Source organism: Macaca nemestrina, chromosome 4 (genome assembly GCF_043159975.1).
Source record: "Macaca nemestrina isolate mMacNem1 chromosome 4, mMacNem.hap1, whole genome shotgun sequence".
Lineage (NCBI taxonomy): Eukaryota > Metazoa > Chordata > Mammalia > Primates > Cercopithecidae > Macaca > Macaca nemestrina.
In genome coordinates, this window is record NC_092128.1 from 53,408,201 (window position 1) to 53,427,112 (window position 18,912).

The 18,912-nt window shown below is 46.0% G+C and overlaps 1 protein-coding gene and 1 long non-coding RNA gene across 14 annotated transcripts in view; one reads left to right on the forward strand and one right to left on the reverse strand.

The window, feature by feature from the left end:
- LOC112422964 (uncharacterized) overlaps positions 1–1,415 on the reverse strand; it is a 37,475-nt gene extending 36,060 nt beyond the window's left edge. For all 4 annotated transcript variants that reach the window (XR_011622049.1, XR_011622048.1, XR_011622046.1 and 1 more), the window contains exon 1: positions 971–1,415. This is a non-coding gene — a long non-coding RNA (uncharacterized lncRNA). The remainder of the gene's footprint in view (positions 1–970) is intronic.
- LOC105475327 (ataxin 7 like 1) overlaps positions 869–18,912 on the forward strand; it is a 272,598-nt gene continuing 254,554 nt past the window's right edge. For 4 of the 10 annotated variants that reach the window (XM_011730474.3, XM_011730475.3, XM_071094705.1 and 1 more), the window contains exons 1-3: positions 930–945; positions 1,646–1,853; positions 2,351–2,419. In XM_011730474.3, the coding sequence (XP_011728776.1) occupies positions 1,673–1,853; positions 2,351–2,419 (250 nt within the window). In that variant the 5' untranslated portion in view covers positions 930–945; positions 1,646–1,672. Of the gene's footprint in view, positions 946–1,635; positions 1,854–2,350; positions 2,420–18,912 lie in introns of those variants that run through there. The other 6 variants (XM_071094706.1, XM_071094708.1, XM_011730483.3 and 3 more) reach the window with 5 other exon arrangements.

Genomic DNA, 18,912 nt, shown 5'->3' on the forward strand with positions numbered 1-18,912 from the left:
ACGATGGATGGATGGATGGAAGGAAGGAAGGAAGGAAGGAAGGAAGGAAGGAAGGAAGGAAGGAAGGAAATGTCAAGCCCAGGGTCTAGCATATAACAATAGGTCAATAAGTAATAAATATTTGTTAACTCCACCAATTCTTAAAATGGGAATTGTTCACCAAGCGACACCTTAGCTATGTAGGCGCCCTTCCAAAGAAAGCAAAGGCAAGTGCAGTTATCTGAGTCTGAAACAAACAAGCCGACTCACACAAACATCACAACTAAAGGCAAATCGGCAGCTCCTCATTCCTCGCCCATCTTAACACTGGCTTAGAGATACAGGGTGCCAAGCTCAGAGACATTATTAGATGGCTCAGCCAGGGCAGAACTCAGTCCGTACAAAGCAACTTCAAATCAGTGCGCTTCAGCTGTGACAACTTGGGAAACAGCAGTGGTGAGAGCTAAAAGGGTGCTGGGTAAAGAGAGAGAAAAAAAAATATGTCGATTGTGGGGTGAGGGCGGTGTCCATATAGTTTAGATAATTCTAGTAAACAAAGGCTTTGTTAAAAAGAAGACATTTTAAAGCCTTCTTTAAAGGGTGAAAATCTCAACTAAAGCACCCAACGTCCAAAATCAAGAGGAAATCTAGCGCTCCCTTTCTAGCTGGTTAGAGCAGTTAAGCCTGAAGTGGATTCTCCCAGGAATCAGATTCCTGGCCAAAGGTTGCCTGTGCAAACCCGGGCCACTCTCGTCTCACGGCAGGGAGCTCTGGAAATGGCTCAGGAGCTAGGCCCGTTAGCATCGTCTTCCAAGAGCCGTGAATTCGCCCTCCCGCTCCGCTGACCCTGGAGCAAAGTCCACGCAGTGGTTCTCTGAGAGCCGGAGACACGAACCGCGCGTGGAACCCGGGGGACCGGGGTCCTGAGTTTTGAGTTTTGCACGCCCCGCAGCCTGAGATGGGAAGGTAACTCCTCACGCCCCAAACTCACCTGCATTTCAGAACCACATCTACCCACTGGTTTCAGCTCCCAGAGCAACAACTGCAGAATCTCCACGGTCCAAAGTCCTCCAGGAAAGAGAAGAAAGGGGTGACGGGGGTGAAGGCTGGGAGGAGAGGTCACCAGGGTCCCTTCCCTGGCTCGGGTGGTGGTGGGGGTCGCAACCCCTCACGCCTCCTCCCCGCCAAGCCGTCGGGTCTACCGCGGCGGCGCCTCGCGGTGGGCGACAGGGACCCGGGGAGAGAGGGACAAGCTGGAAGCAAGGGTTGCCTGCAAAAACTTTCGGTCCTCCAGCGGCAACTCTGCGGGAAAGACCACCCTTCCTTCGGCCCCGCGTCGGGCCTCTCCCCGTGTGCCCCGACCCCTGGCACCCCGGGCTCGGGCGGCGCCGCTGCATCCCGGCTGCCGGGCGCTCTGCAGCCTCCACTCTCCGGCACGCGGCGCTCGCCCGTCAGTGCGGCCCCTCCCCGGCAGGCGGGCGGCCCCCGGCGGGCGGGCGGGCGCGGACTGCAGGCGCCTCTCTGCTGCCCCTGGCGGCCGCGGGCGCGCAAGCCCCACCGAGCTGGCTCCGGGAGCCAGAGCGCCCGCCCCTCCTCCGCTCCCTCTCCCCTCCTCCTCCGCCGCCCTCCTCCCATCCCGCCCTTCCTCCCCCCCTCCCCCTTTCAGAACACTCAATGTCGGAACGTTCCGAAGATGACGTCGGAGCGTTCTCGAATCCCGTGTCTCTCGGCTGCTGCTGCCGAAGGAACAGGGAAAAAGCAACAAGAAGGAAGAGCAATGGCGACACTGGATCGCAAAGTGCCCAGTCCGGAGGCGTTTCTGGGCAAACCCTGGTCCTCCTGGATCGACGCCGCCAAATTACACTGCTCCGACAGTAAGAACCCCACCGCCTCCTCCTCCTTTTATTATCCTGTAACCTTTCCATTCACCTAGAGCCACTGGGAAAAAGTGTGTGTGTGAGAGAGAGAGTGGCCCCCGGTGTCCTCCATGCTTCTCCCTCTCTCTCTAAATAAATACACACAGAGACAGATCATCAATGCACAGGGAGAGGCCCGGCTGCCAGGGCTGTCTGTCTGTCCGTGCCCGGCTCCCCGTGGCAGCCCGCGGGGTGGGCTCGCAGCCCCACGGTGTTGTCCGTTTAAAAGGCTACTCTGTTGCTGCTTGCATAGTTTTTTGGGTACCTATCTGGGCCAGGTAGATGGAAACCCGGACTTGGGAGAAAATGTTGCATTGTCAATTTTTGAAAGAATTTCATATACAGTATTTATATCGATCTGTTTGCAAATAAACACTCTCCCTCCCCCCTTGACTTTGGCTTTTTTCCCCCCTTTTTTCCTTATTTTCTGTTTTCCTTTTCTTTTTCATCTGCAGATGTAGATTTAGAAGAGGCTGGAAAAGAGGGTGGAAAAAGCAGGGAGGTTATGAGGCTTAATAAAGAAGGTAAGTGGAGCTACTGGCATTTTAGTGTTAGCATGTGTGGCAGAATCTTCACAGGATTTCGAATATAATGTGAATTGTTCTGCTGGGTACAGAGTGACTAAGGCTTGTCAAAAATTGAGCACGCCCAGGTGACTACTGCTTCATGTTAACTTCTTTCAAAGTATAAATACAACTGGGGGGTAAAGGGGGGTGAGACTGTTGAAGGCAGAAGTTTACTGCACTTCAGTTGGACTCCACGTTTGAACCTTCTGATGCATATCTGCCATTCTCCCCGGGAGCATCACTGCCAAATGGTGGGGCGTTAAAATTTCTGAAATGAAGAGTGGAGCTCCCTTCACAAGCATCCCGGCCTTTCTCATGGGTGAATGCACAACAGCTTAATGAACCCCCACATGGTCAGTCATTCCAGCAGCTACTTCTCCACTCACCACTGAAAACCATTGTACATGGCAAACCTGTGCAGCAAGTTACATTTGGCCCACTTTGCATTTGGTCACAGATTGTTATGTGCCAAGCAGGGTTAGGAGCATCTGTATGTGCAGCCCCCCAGCCAGTCGTCAGCTGTCTTTTCCGAGCATGGAAATACGGTACCTGAAATGGGACACACTGAGTAGATAGGTCATCCCAGACCAAGACATGCAAGAGAAGCCACAACCTGCTGGAATTGGGCATCAAACACATATGGTCGTCATAAATAAATCATACCCTGTTCTCATTTGCAAGCCTGCCGTATGTAACTCTGGCCTATGGGCTTCAAATGGAGCAACTCCAGGGGCCACTTGATGCTAAGCAAATGGATGGGTTCATTTGAATTGTGATTCACTAACTAATGTCTTATAAAACATAATTGGTTGAAATTGGGGGTAGGAAGATGGCACAAGGGGACAGAAGAGGTTGGTGGTATTGAAAGAGTTCAGATATAAGTAGGCCATAGGTGAATTGCTCATCCTAAATGAGTAGAGAAAAGGTCATTAGATGCCAAAGAATGTTCCCCCTCATAAAAGGGAATGTCACCCTGGAAGGCAGCTGAATCCTGCGTGGAAAGATGGAACTCATTTTACGAATCAACACTTCAGATGGTTGGTTTTCTGTGCCCAATCATTTCCTGACCATCCACTGAGAGGAAACTTTGTGCTTCAGAAAAAATAACATGAAGGTTAAAATGTGTGCATATTCAAGGACAGTTCCCTAGCACAGTGTTTCTGCTAATTAAGCACTTTGGGAACAAAACATTATTCTAAAAATGTTTGCTTCTAAAATCTTGTGTGATCTTGACATGTGTCTTCAGGATGCACGAGGGATTGATGTCAAGTGGACTTTTTACAAGTGGCAGCTTACTTGTGGTAAATGTTCATGTGTGTTGGCAGTGGGAGGCATCACTAGAGATTATTTTTCTTCACACACAAACTCTTGAGATCTCTAAATGCTTGCAAGACCCAGTTATCAGGCTACTGGCAACATGTCCACAAAAGATGGTGAGGCTGTGGAAATCTTTAAATTAAAGTTGAGTAAAGGTCATGGTATGGCACAGGACGGCACCTCTCAGGTCTGGGTGATGGGTTATGACTATCACATACAAAACTCACATCCTTTCCCCCCAGTCCCTATTTCTATTTCAGAAGACTTGTTCTCAGATTCTCTTTGCCTCATGAGAAACAGATTCTTTTTTTTTTTTTTTTTCTTTTTGAGATGGATTCTCACTCTGTCACCAGGCTAGGGTGCAGTGGTGTGATCTTGGCTCACTGTAACCTCCGCCTCCCAGGTTCAAGTGATTCTCCTGCCTCAGCCTCCTGTGTAGCTGGGACTACAGGCACGTGCCACCACACTCAGCTAATTTTTGTATTTTTAGTAGAGACAGGGTTTTACCATGTTGGCCAGGATGGTGTCGATCTTTTGACCTCGTGATCCGCCTGCCTCGGCCTCCCAAAGTGCTAGGATTACAGGCATGAGTTACCGCGCCCGGCTGAGAAACGGATTCTTTTAAGAAAAAATGAAAAGCTCTCCTTTCCTCAGAAGTCACAGGTGGTACATCCAGCTTATTAGGTCCTTTGTCCTATAAAGGTACAAAGATTTAGCTCCTAATTATATGCATTTGCATTAAGGACACCCACTGTTCAGTGTAACTTGAAATCGCTAACTTCACCAAAATAGCCATATATGGGCTGAAATCTCTTTGTTCATGGGTGTGGTGGAACAGACTTGGGTGAGCAATTCCCGATGGTCTTTCTGGTATATATGCACGCAGTTTTCTTTATAGATAAAATATCTATATACTGAATACATATTCTCCCATGGTGAGAAATTGAAGGGGTGTTCATTTGGTTACCTGGATCTCCAGTAGTGCTTGCCATGGGCCTTCTTGTTGGAGTGATCAGCAAAGTCTTGGGGTGGATACTGTTTGTGGATGGGTCACTGCAGGACACAAAGTAGTCTGTGTGTGGCTGTGTACCTGTGCGTATGAATGTATGTAGATTGTCCATGACACTGTCAGCTTTAAGCAGGTCTTGAGAAGAAATTCAGCTTTAGTGGGAATGAATGAACAAAATACAGTTTAGAGATTCCAACTGAGAAATGAAGGGAGGTGGTTCCGAATTTTTTTTTTTTTTTTTTTTTTTTTTTGAGACGGAGCCTGCCGCCCAGGCTGGAGTGCAGTGGCGCGATCTTGGCTCACTGCGAGCTCCGCCTCCCGGGTTCACGCTGTTCTCCTGCCTCAGCCTCCCGAGTAGCTGGGACTACAGGCGCCCGCCACCAAGCCTGGCTAATTTTTTGTACTTTTAGTAGAGATGGGGTTTCACCGTGTTAGCCATGATGGTCTCGATCTCCTGACCTTGTGATCCACCCGCCTTGGCCTCCCAAAGTGCTGGGAATACAGGTGTGAGCCACCGCGCCTGGCCGGTAGTTCTGATTTTGATGTCTTTTTTTGTGTGTGTGTGGTAAAATATACATAACATAAAATTTATCATTTTAACCATTTTGAGTATACAATTCAGTGGCACTAAGTACATTCATAATATTATACAACTATCATCGCTTTCCATTTCCCAAATTTTCCATCATCGCAGTCAGACACTCTGTACCCATTATGCAGTCACTCCCCATTCTCCATTCCTCTCAGCTCTGGTAACCATGGTTCTACTTTCTGTCTCTATGAAGTTGCCTGTTCTAGTACCTCATATAAGTGGAGTCATACAATCTGTATCCTTTTGTATCTGGTTTTTTCGCTTTGCATCTCTGCATAGCTCATCCATGTTGTAGCATGGATCAGTACTTCGTTCGTTTTTAAGGCTGAATAATATTTCGTTGTGTATATATACTACATTTTGTTATGCACTCATCTGTTGGTGGACATTGGCGTTGTTTCCACCTTTTGGCCATTTTGAGTAATGCCACTATGAACGTTGGTGTCATATGATATTTTTAATAGACTAAACTCAGGAAGAGAAGTTAGGCTGGAAATGTGAAATAAGAATTATTTTGGTTTCTGCCTCTATCTGGCCACAACTTCAGAAGTCACAGCAAGGACTTGCAGACTTTTTGAATAACGTGATTACTATAATACAGTACCCCATTCCTCACCCCTTTAAACTTTCTTTCAATTCTTTCCATTTCTTTCAGTTCTCTGCCTATACTGTATGAAATGTTAACTGGATGCTTTGAAATGTCTGTAATAAAGTTTTCACGTCATTGTTATTATTTCATCTAAAATTAGCTAAATTATAGCTAAGAGGAATTTGCCAGTTTTCTTTTATTTTTGAAACAGAATCTCACTCTTGTTGCCCAGACTGGAGTGCAATGGCACGATCTCAGCTCACTGCAACCTCCACCTCACGGGTTCAAGCGATTCTCCTTTCTCAGCCTCCCAAGTAGCTGGGATTACAGGCATGCACCACCACGGTCGGCTAATTTTGTATATTTAGTAGAGATGGGGTTTCACCATGTTGGCCAGGCTGGTCTCGAACTCCAGACCTCAGGTGATCTGGACGCCTCAGCCTCCCAAAGTGCTGGGATTACAGGCATGAGCCACTGCACCTGGCCCCAAATACTTTTGAATGTTGTCATCACCTGGGTTCAGAAGGTGTTACTAGTTCCATGGGTGGATGTGCTTAGATGGGCTTATATCCAGGACAACCTGGGCACTAGAAGGGAGCAGGAGAGCACTTTGAGTCAGCTTCCTACATTTTGATCTATGCCCTTTGGAAGTCGTTTCCCTTCTCTGGGCCTATTTGCCCATATTTAAAGTAAGGGGAGTGGGACTGAATGTCCTCTAAGGTCCCTTTGAGACCTCTGAACCCAAGCTTCTCTATTGAATGTACCTTCCTTTGAGATGCAGTTATAGCAGGCAAACTGTTTCTAAAGAAACTTTAAAAAAAAAAAAAAAAAAAAACCCAAGCCCTCACATTAAAAATATCTTAAACTACTTCAAAAATAACTGGGTTTATTTTCTCAATTTATAACTTCTTGGTGGCAAAAATCACTGAATCTCATACACAAGCAATATTCTGCTGCAAATCATTTGTGAATGGTATCTGGCCTTCAGCATTCCAAGAAAAGTGGGGTTCTGAGTCCAAAACCCAACGTGTTCCCCCAGTGAAGAATGATTTGACCTCAGTCAGCTTGGATCAGTCAGGCATGCAGATTTCCTGTGAGGAGGACTCCCAGAAACCTTATTAGCCTAATCTATGAAAGGTGTTTATGAGAGAAAATTCCAAGGACGGCCATTCTTCTGTGCTAACCTTTTCAAATAATTTCCTCCTCAGCTTGGTAGATTTATCTGAAGACTTTTTTCAAGCTAATTAGGGAAAAGCTCTCAGTGATTTGGAAAGATGTTCCCCTTGCCTCATCTGAAGTTTTTTTAAAAGAATACCAATTCATAGATAAGGAATAGGGTTCCTATGCCTCATAAGTGTCCCTAACTATAAGACAGAGATAAGAATAGGATTGTTGTGATGATTAAATGAGATAATACAAAAGGGCTTAGCACATAGTAAGTCCTTAATGAATGTTGGCTTTTATTATTATTATCATTACTAATGAAGCTAGCTCTAGAAAACTTTATTCTAATTAACTAGGATTTTAAACTAATCTGTGATGAAAAGAAAAGATACCTAGCAGAAACTTTATTTTTAGAGTAAACCATTTTATTATAATTTTATGAAGCTAATGATTTTTTAAAGAAACAATTTCTATGGATATCAATTTTTTTTTTTTTTTTTTTTTTTTTTTGAGATGGAGTCTCACTCTGTCGCCCAGGCTGGAGTGCAGTGGCGCAATCTCAGCTCACTGCAACCTCCACCTCCTGAGTTCAAGTGATTCTCCTGCCTCAGCTGCCTGAGTTGCTGGGACTACAGGTGCGTGCCACCACACCCAGCTAATTTTTTGTATTTTTAGTAGAGACTGGGTTTCAACGTGTTAACCAGTATGTTCTCGATCTCCTGGATCTTGTGATCTGCCCACCTTTAGCCTCCCAAAGTGCTGGGATTACAGATGTGAGCCACCGCACCCGGCCGGATATCAGTGTTTTTAATGGAGTGCAGTTAAGTGATCATCGATAAGTTTTATCAAGAGCTATCAAGTAATACTTAGCGTGTATATGGCCTATGGCTAAGAAGAGTTTATACAAAGTTCTTTTTAGGGACTGGGAGATCTAAATAACTTCTTTAAATGATCGATAAGTTGTTTTATTTTATCACTGAGAAAAAAAAAAGAGTCCTCAATAGATTCCTGTTTGGGTCTCTTGGAAGCCTACACTTGTGACTTTGAAAACTTGTCTGTGTTTTAATGTTCCCACATGTTTCGATGTGATGTAGATAAACTGGTGGAAAGCTTCCAGTCTGAAAATTGTGCTGGGGCCAGTAAGACATTGCTGTGACTATAAGAGTTTGATGTTCTTCTGAGATGCTGGTGGAATTGGGCTGCAATATAAAAGGGTGCAGAGAACATAGGAGCATGCTCAGCACAGGCTCAGGAGTCTTGCAGTTGTGGCTGGATGGGAGAAAATTGGAGAAAAAGATGGCAACTGACCTGGTTAAGAGTGAAGTATTCTTAGAATCCAAGCCAGGGAAGTCAGCAGCAGGCCATGGAGATTTATGGGAAACTGCGAACAGCTTCCCTTTATCATTATACAGACAACTCTGTTATCTATGTTAATAGAAGATGGGAAGACACAAAGTCCACAGATTACACAGATAAACCTCATTTTTACCATTAATTTCAACTTCATTCCCCATTAAGCCTACCTTCCTCCCCTTTTGCTAACAAGCAGTAACATTTGTTCACTTTGGCGTTTCATTATCATCTCTCTTCTCTGGCCCAGCTTTTGGGATGGAAGGATGGGAGAGATGGAGCGGCTTAAAGGTGATAGGGAGGAAAGACGAGAAGGAGGAGAAGGGAAGGGCTTGGAGAGCTATAAGCTCTACAGGTGCAGCCCACTGATGGAGCAGGGGCATGCCACAACCAACACAACACAGATGAGAAAGGACATCCTGATCATCTAGTTTGGGAAATACAAAGCTTCTAAAATGAGTATTTCATTGTACATACAATTATTTCCTTGTGCCTGGGTTCCCGTGTGGAGGAAATGTGGCTCTGGCTCCTTCCACAACAGGAAGCGAGGATGGACGCACTGAAACAGTGTATATGATATTGCCTTCTTCTAAGTTGCCCTGTACCAGGGTCTCATCCTATGTCATTCTATGAGAATAATGTTTTTACTGCTAGAAGATGTAGACCATTACATACACATACATATTCATTTTAAAACTACTTATTATTTTTTAATAATGTTCATGTTACAAAATTCAAAAGGCTATCCAAGTGGAAAGTAAGTCTCTCTCCCACCCCATCCCCAGTTGCTTGTGTATTCTTCCAAAGATATTCTGTGTGCATTCCAGTAGATACATATATAATTTTGTCTTCTTGTTCTCACGTGAATGATAGAAAGCTATAGTATTAGCTGATATCTTGCCATTTCCATTTGTCTTAGAGAGCTGTCCGTATCAGTTCACGAGAAGTTGCCATGTTCTCTTTTGGTGCCTGCATAGTAGGGTAACAATTTAAGCCTCTGGGTGTCTTGCCAAGTTTTTAATACCCTCAACTGTTTCTCAGCCTCCCTCATGCGTTTGACCTGAAGGGAGCTCTCCTGATGTACCAGCACTGGGCTAGACACCAGGGACACAGCAGTGAGAAAGCACAACCCCTGCCTGCCCTCAGGGTGCTTCCAGCCTAGTGGCAAAAGTACAGGTGGACCACGATGAGTGCTCTGATAGGGAAACTCAGGTGCTGCTGGAGGGCATGGTGGGGGGCCTCACTGAGGTAGGGGCTCAGTGCAGGCCTCCCAGAGGAAATTTTATGTAAGCTAAAACCTGGAGGATACAGGAAGTTACCCATGTGTAGAGCTGGGCAGGGCAGAGTTAGAGGAAACGACAGGGATAAAGGCCCAAATGCCAGAGAATATAGACTGTTCTGAAACTAAAAAGTCCTCTTGCTGGAGTAAAGATAGCAAAGCAGAGAGTAGTATAATGTTTCTCACCAGTGGCACCACTGATGCTTCTTTTTGGGGGCACTGTCGTGTGCATGGCAGGATGTCCTGCGCCTCCACTTGCTAGATGCCTCCCTCCCCTCCCCCAAGTTTAGACAGCCAAAAATGTCTCGGTACATTGCCAAATGTCCCTGGGGGACAAATCACTCTGACAGAGAATCACTGACTGGTGAGGCTGGAGAGGTAAGAACACAAGAAAAATAGACGAAGATACTCACAGAAATATTCTGCCAATATCTGTCCATGTGTTAGCCTTCAGCCCATGTAAGTCAGCCTTGTTGATTACTCAGCAGATATACCTGGACTGTGACTATCTCCTGGCACTGGGCTACATTTGGGAGGATCTAAAGATAGAGAAGACTCGGTCCCCTAGGGAACCCTCCTCCCAAAGTTCCCAAGATGACTCTTCCAAACCTTGGAGTCCAGTCTGTAGTCACTGGTGACAATAGTGAGTTGCAGGTTCTAATTCTTTGTGGCCCAACCTTCCTACATTGTGGGTGGAGGAGACCCAAAGCATCAATTCTGGTAATGATGGCATTCATCATACAGTGGTCCCCAATGTCAAAAGCACCACATCGCATTGGCGAAGCATTAAGGATTTCAGTTTATATTTAAAGTCAGGCTGAAAATACAACTGGCGTTCTCTGCAGCTTGATTACCCAGGGGATATGTCTGAAATGGGGATGCACATGATGGAAAGCAAAGTGGCTGCTTTCACGATTTCCATGTTAAGCCCGGGAAGGTACAAAGGGTAGGGGAGGGCCTGATTCCTGAGGCCTTCTGACCTGTGTGCCAGGTGGTCTGCAGCATCAGTTAAGACTGCGAGGCCATGTTGATGCTTTCAGCTGGTGGTTCCCAGGGGCCTGCCGTCTCTGCTGCAGAATTGATTTAGAAAAGTTAGGCAGATTTGTTTCTGTATGGTTTTCTGGGTTGGTTGCATTTATACCCTTCAGGCTAACGTTTTGTTTATGACATTTTGTTTCATTCATGACATACTTCAGAAGTAGACATAAGATGGTAGTAGCCAATGCAGTGAGACCTTGTCCTGGTCAAATCCCTCTTCTCTAAAGACCCCACACCCTGAGGTGGCCCACTATTCACATCTGGAGACAGTGGTCACTGAGTGATTGCAATAATCAAACATAGCCATAATGGAGAGGGAGAGCTTTAGCCAGTGGGTTCTACTTTTTCAGAATATTGTAGAAACTGAACGGCAAGGACTGACTTCTGTGTGTGTCTCTCTCCTAAATCTCCCTGTCTGGTGTTCTGCTGATTACGTGCTCCCAGCTAATGCCGTTTGGCTGGCATTCTCTTGCTCTCTTCTGTGATAGAGCTCAGACTGCCAAATGGACCTGGATTTGGACCCTGAGGTGCTTGAACTAATGATGAAACCTCAGGAAATCCCTTCTTGCAAGTGGGCTGAGGCTACAGTGGAGCATCCTTAATATTCAGGGGCTAGACCTGGCTGCCCTAGTCGTCTATAAGTGAAGCTGGAACTCTGCTGTGGGGAAAGCATTGTTTTTATGGAGACGCTTTATCCTTGTACCTGTGGTTTCTCAACACAATTCCGCTTGCCAATTTTAAGGGATCAGGTGCTTACAGAAGAAATGGAAACCAAATAAATACTCTCTAGGGCAGGACAAAGTGGCACTAGGTCACCACAGTGGGGAAGATAAAAGTGAGTCGATGATGGGCTCTTTGAACACAGAAGCACTTACTGGTGTACCTGATTCTGTGATGCTAATTGTAAATCTGTGAACATTAATGGTGTAAGGATACCCTTACCTGTAGGGGGAGTGGGAGTTCTGTGACCTTACCTCAAGGCGTTGACAGGCCACAGAGTCCTGGGGTGGGATGGGGACACAGGACAGACACCCAGTCTGATGATACTAACCACAAGTGAGTTCAGCATTCCAGGGGTATGGAAGATGGTGGAGACATGGTCCCAGTTTGGTTATATCAGACCAAGGTGATGGTCCAGTTCTTAAAAAGTATATGAGCCACAAAAGGACAAATACTGTGTGATTCCATTTATAATGAGGTTCCTAGAGTGGTCAAATTCATAGAGACAGAGAGTAGAATGGTGGACATTCAGGGGCTGGGGGAGGGGAAATGGAGAGTTCGTGTTTCCGTGATACAGAGTTTCAGTTGGGGAAGATGCAGAAGTTCTGGAGATGGACTGTGGTGATGGTTATACAACATTGTGAATATACTTAATGTCACAGAACTAACCGTACACATAAAAAATCGTGAAAATGGGTCAGGCGTGGTGGCTCATGCCTGTAATCCCAGCACTTTGGGAGGCCGAGGTGGGCAGATCACAAGGTCAGGAGATCGAGACCATCCTGGCGAAACCCCGTCTCTACTCAAAACACAAAAAATTAGCTGGGTGTGGTGGTGGGCGCCTGTAGTCCCAGCTGCTCAGGAGGCTGAGGCAGGAGAATTGCTTGAACCCGGGAGGCGGAGGTTGCAGTGAGCTGAGATTGTACCACTGTACCCCAGCCTGGGCAACAGAGCGAGACTCTGTCTCAAAAAAAAAAAAAAGAAAGAAAGAAAAGAAAAAGAAAAAGAAGGTTTAAATGGTAAATTTTATGTTATGTGTATTTTACCACACACAAAAAGGTTCATTGGCATTGCATGCTTAGGAGTTTAGTGGAGCATTATTTAAATCTTGACCATTTATTGGCTGGGTATTAAATTAAGCCTCAATTTCTACTTTTCCTTTCCAGAGTGGGAATAGTAGTACCTCTCAGAATTGTTGTGGAAATAAATGAGATGCTATCTGGTGTAAAGTAGGTACTCAGTAATGTAAGCCTTTGTTGTGATGATTGTTGTTTTTACCAAGCACTTGGGTCTTTGCCTTTGTCTTAGAGCTGCCACTTCCAGGGGAAAGACTGTGTTCTTACTGCTCCAGGGGGCCCGGGGCTCACCAGGCATCTTTTGTCAACTTGTGTGTCTCCATTTCTTTAAGGATGCCCAGAACAAAGACAAAGGGATTGGACTGGTGTCCCTGTACTGTTAGTCTCAAGAGTGAATCTGGGGCCGGGCAGGTGGCTCATGCCTGTAATCCCAACATTTTGGGAGGCCGAGGTGGGCAGATCATGAGGTCAGGAGTTCGAGACCAGCCTGGCCAATATGGTGAAACCCATCTCTACTAAAAAAATACAAAAATTAGGCAGGCATGGTGGCATGTGCTTGTAGTCCTAGCTGCTTGGGAGGCTGAGGCAGAAGAATTGCTTGAATTCAGGAGGCAGAAGTTGCAGTGAGCTGAGATTGCACCACTGCACTCCAGCCTGGGGGACAGAGTGACACTCCGTCTCAAAAAAAAAGTGAATCTGTTTCAGTGTTTTACAAAGTGTGTTCATTCTGGAGACCCTGCTGTGTTGTTCTCTAGGGTCCTTTCGCCCCCAGCCCCAGGCTGCAGTCACACTGAAATGAAACAAGTGGGAGTGAAACATAGGAACCAGGAATGTGCTGTTTTTTTTTTTTTTTTAATTTATTTTTTCGAGACAGGGTCTCTCTCTGTCACCTAGGCTGGAGTGCAGTGGCATGATCATACTCACTGCAGCCTCGGTCTCCAGGGCTCAAGCGATCCTTCTACCTCAGACTCCTAGGTAGTTGGGACTACAGGCGTGTGCTGCCATGCCTGCCTAATTTTTTTGACTTTTAGTAGAGATGAGGTCTTGCTATGTTCCCCAGGCTGGTCTCAAACTCCTGAGCCCAAGTGATCCTCCCTCCTCGGCCTCTCAAAGTTCTGGGATTACAGGCATGAGCCACCGCACCTGACCAGGAACGTGCATTTTAAACAGGCTCCTCAGGTGGCTCTGATGTTTCCTGAACTTTGAGAACTACTGTTTATTGGTTGAGAGAAGTGGCTCTCAACCCTGCCTACCCTGAAAATTGCTTGGGAAGCTTTTTAAAAGGAAATAGGCCAGGACCACCCACAGAGATTCTGATTCTATAGATCCAGGTTCAGGGGTTCTAAGGGAGCTGCTTATGTGTTTCCTTTTGGAGTTTTTTGTCTGTTTTTTAAATTTACTTTTCTGGTATCTTTTGGGCTAAAGACAGCCCAACTTATGTGTTTTTGTTTTTTTGTTTTGTTTTGTTTTTAAGTAACAATCCTAAATGTCTTTTATTGGGCATTAACTAGGTGCCAGGCCCAGGGCTAAATGTGCATGTTCGCATTTAATCCTCATGACCACCCTGTGAGGCAAATCCTGTTATCAACCCTATTTCAGAGATTGGGAAGCTGAGGCTTAGAGAGGTTAAGTAATTTACCCAAGGTGACATAGCTGGGAAATAGTAGAGCTGTCCTGAACCCCAAGGCAGCCTGATTCCAGAGGCTGTACTCTAAGCACTGTGTCCTGATGTCTGTCGTCCTAGGAGCAGGGTTAGAGCTAAGGGGAAGCAAGCAGGTGCCCAGGAGACCTGTTTAAGTAGGGCCTCACGTGGGCTTCTGCAGGTGCAGAGTGAGTGCTCCTTAAGTGTTGCACCTGGGCACCTGGCTTGACTCATTCTCTCACCATCCTTGCCCAAGAGAGCGTATTCTTTAAGCAAAATGGCGAGGCCGGACTACCTTTCATTCCCTCTTGCCTGTGTAAGCTAGTGGCCTCCTGATAGGGCCCTGGGTCTCCCCATCAGGGAAATGCTCTCTCATTCCAAGGCCCCAGCTTTGTGGCCTCTGTGGTCAGAGTCCTGGCCTCAGGGAAATCAGAGGAGCTAATGCAAACTGTGTTCCTTTTTGGGAGAAGGTGTTAGCAAAGATGGTTGCCAAGCAACTCCAGGGGCATCTATCTACAGTGATGATTTCTCTCTTTTTTCCTCCTTTTGAACATCTTCTAGGCCGCTGTTCAGTTTCCCTCATGGCATTGGGATTGTTAGTAATTTCATGAAGGGTGCGCTCCCTAGGATGATGGAACGTTAGAGGTGTCCATCATCCTAATGCCACGTTAGAGGTGTCATTTTGATGGTGACATGCCTGCTAAGTGGGTGTGAAAGTCCTTTACCTTCTTCAGCCACAGAGATGCCCTGGTTGTCACTGGCTCTGAGAAGGCAGTGACAAAGAGGATCCTTTGGAATGGAGTGGCTGGGAAAGGCACAGAATGCATCTCCCACATGAGGACAGGATGATGTGGCAACATTTACTTCCTGTGACTTTGAATTTCACCCATTCTCCATTAATTGGGGCATTTAAGCATTTTATAGTGATTGCCCTACTGGTCCCAGAGGAGCTGGTGTCACCCCCCTGTCTCTCTCTCGGTGGTTTCAGAGACCAGGAGTCCTTGACAATCCTTTTCTCCTCGGTGCTGTCCCCTCTCCTAATTAGTCACCTCCTCTATGTGGGGTTTCAAGTGACCTTCAATGGGCCCCAGACCCCATGGTCTACCAGCTGGTGGTTTGATTCTTCTGATAAGGACCAGGAGCTTGTGGGTTCAAGCACCTTTTACACTTAATGGGACAGAATCCCACCCAGACTGGCAAGAAGAGGGTGATCCACTGGAAAAGAGGAACTGGTCACATTTTTGGGTGGGAGGGGCAGTAGCTCTGTCGCCCAGGCTGGAGTGCAGTGGTGCAATCATAAGTCACTGCAGCCTTGACCTCCCAAGCTCAAGTGATCCTCCCATCTCAGCCTCCCTCCCAAGGAGCTGGAACACAGGTGCACACCACCATTCCTGACTAATTTTTTCTATTATTTTTAGAGACGGGGGTCTCCCTGTGTTGCCTAGGCTAGTCTCGAACTCGTGGGCTCAAGCGATTCTCCCACTGCAGCCTCCCACAGTTCTGGAATTACAGGAGTCAGCCACCACGCCCACCAGAACTGGTCACATTTGCTTAAGGCTGACTTCGTTTGGCCAACCCATGTACAACAGCCCTGTTAACCAAGTCCCCAGACTCCAGGCTTCTGTTCCCTTGAGTTACTCCCTCATCATTGTGCCCTTCCTCATCATCTTTTGCAGAAGCAGGGCAGAATCCAGAGAGAATTAGGGACTCAAATGAGTCCTGCCACTTTCAGTGGCTGAGACAAAAGACTTAATGGCAAAATACAAACCCTGTACACAAGCCAGGTTTAAGCAGAGTAGGGGCATATTTGCTTTCCAAATGGAATTACAAAGGGATTTCTTTAAATAGTAGACAATCCTAGAGCTTTCTGAAAATCATATTTGCTCTCAGAAGTTTTCATGGCACCCGCTTTTGTGCCCTTTCTGCCAGCTCCTCCCTCGGAGCGTGAGGCTTTGCCCTCGGTTTGCTCTGCATTTGCTCCGGACTCTGGCTCCTGTTCACACCCCAGGCGGTCCCTGTGTGTGGCGATTCTGACATGCTTGCAGCTTTCCTGACCTCTCCTCCACAGAGTGCTCATCCCACCCCTGGGTGCCGTGCCAGACAGCCCCTCAGGGATGTCATTGTGCGTCTCAGACTCCCCTAGACCCAAGTGCAAGCCGAGCCTGTGCATTTTCCCCATCACTATCTTTAGAAAGACCCCCTCCTCCGCTCCTCCCTCCCTCCCATCTTAGCGATTCCCTGCACCTCTCCATCTCTCTCCACTCCCCGACCCCCACCCCAGCTAGCCTGCCTCATAGCCTACCTAGATTTTTATAATAGCTGTTTAATTGGTCTTCCTGTCTGTATCTTCCCCGCACACCACTTCAAAAATTAATCTTCTGAAAATTCACATGTGTCAGTTTGTTCCTCAAGTGAAAACCTCTCAGCACTTCATCGACCACAGTTAATGCAGCATTCAAAGTCCTCAGTCCCTTCCTATCTGGACAGGTGGCCTGCCCTTTGCAGCAGCACTTTGGACAAGTGGAGTCCTTTCCCTGTCCCCCTCTCTGATTCTGCCTCCCATCTGCATCTAGTGTCTTCCCCTTCTCCCTCTCCCCTTGCCCCTCACCCTCCTTCTCCAGGGCCAGCTATACTTTCTAAGGAAGCCTCCCCGCCGCTCGGGCCACCCCACCTGGAACTTCTCTGCACCTTGTGCATGCTAGCCATGCCCAGTGGACATGCCCCCAAACCTCACACCTTACACTGCTGCAGACTCTTCCCATGGTCCACATGTGTCTTATCATCATAGCTGCATTCGAATCTTCTGGAGGCAGGGTGGAGGAAGAGCGATCATATTGTCCCCTTTTGTTTCCTAAGTTATCTTTCGACCAGCAGAGTGGTATGGTTCGACTAAGCATCTTATTTGTTTTTGAAATACCTGTATTGTCTTTTTCTTCTTTTTTTAAGAAGATTGTGGTAAAATACTATACCATCTTAACCATTTTTAAGTGTAAAGTTCAGTAGTGTCAAGGACATTCACATGATCATGTAGCCAATCTTCATAACTCTTTCCATCTTACAAAATTGAAACATCATACCCGTGAAACCAACAGTTCCCATTTGTATTTTCATTTTAAAAAAATCAATCTGGAGATGGCCTATGAGGTTTTTTGATTCACCATCTGATATTTTGAAGTTGTCAAGATTCTAAGAACTGGCAGGACTCCTGAAGTTTCTGTTCAAGTGGATCGCTGGAGCTACAATGCAAAACACAGCTCACCTTAGGGCGTTAGCTCCAGCATCCTAGGTCAGCAGAGAAAATTCCATGAAAAAAATGCTACCGCTAGGGTGCTGAGTCCCAGACATCTTTGAGCACCTAAAGTTTTTCATTTAATATTTGCTAGTAACCCCCACCCTGCACCATTCTTTTTTTTTGCCCTTGCAGTTCAGTGTTAAAATTTTTCACATGTATAAAAAGCTTGAAATAATGGTACCATGACCACCTATAGAATTAAACATTAGTTCACATTTTGTCTTGTTTTCATATATATATATGTAAAGATCTATCTGTATATATGTCTTATAAAGAAATATACAGGCCAGGTGCCGTGGCTCACGCCTGTAATTCCAGCACTTTGGGAGGCAGAGGCGGGTGGATTACCTGAGGTCAGGAGTTCGAGACCAGCCTAGCCAACATGGTGAAACCCCATCTCTACTAAAAATGCAAAAATTAGCCAGGCATAGTCGCACACACCTGTAATCCCAGCTACTTGGGACACTGAGGTGGGAGAATTGCTTGAGCCCAGGAGGCAGAGGTTGCAGTGAGCCGGGATCATGCCACTGCACTCCAGCTTGGCCAACAAGCGAGACTCTGTCTCAAAAAAAAAAAAAAAAGGAAAGAAAAAGAAATATACAGTCATGCATTCCTTAATGATGGGGCTATGTTCTGAGAGATGTGTCATTTCCTAGGTGTGCAATAGGCTATGCCATCTAGGTTTGTGTAAGTTCACTCTATGATATTCCTATTGGTATAACCTATTGCTTCTAGGCTACAAGCCTGTACAGCATGTTGCTGTACTGAATACTGTAGGTAATTGTAACACAATGGCAAGCATTTGTGTCTCTCAACAGATTGAAAGATAGAAAAGATACAGTAAAAATATGGTATTGTATACTCTTATGGGACCGCTGAGTATGTGGCCTGTTGTTGACCAAAGTGTCATTATGCGACTGTGTGTGTGTATATGTATATGCATGTGTGTGTGTGGCATTTGATTTTATTTTCTGTAGCATTGGAAATAAGTTGTAGACATCATGACACTTCATCTTTGAATATTTATCATTTTTCCACATCTTGATTGTGCTACCTTGAGCTGTTCACTTAAATTCTCAGAGCCTTATCATACATAAATATGTATGTATGTTTTTGCTGAAATATTTGGTAAGTCACAGACAGCATGACACCTCTAAATACTTCAGCATGCATCTCCTAAAATTAGAGGCATTCTCTGACCGAATCATAATATCAGTATCACACTTAGAAAACTAATGGTAATTCCATACTCATATCTCATACCCAGTTCTCATTCAAAATTCACCTGTCACGCCCCCACCCCCAAAAGCTTATAGCTGCATTTTTCAAACTAGGTCCTGTTATGGTTCATGTATTGCATTTGGCTGTTAAATCTCTTCAGTA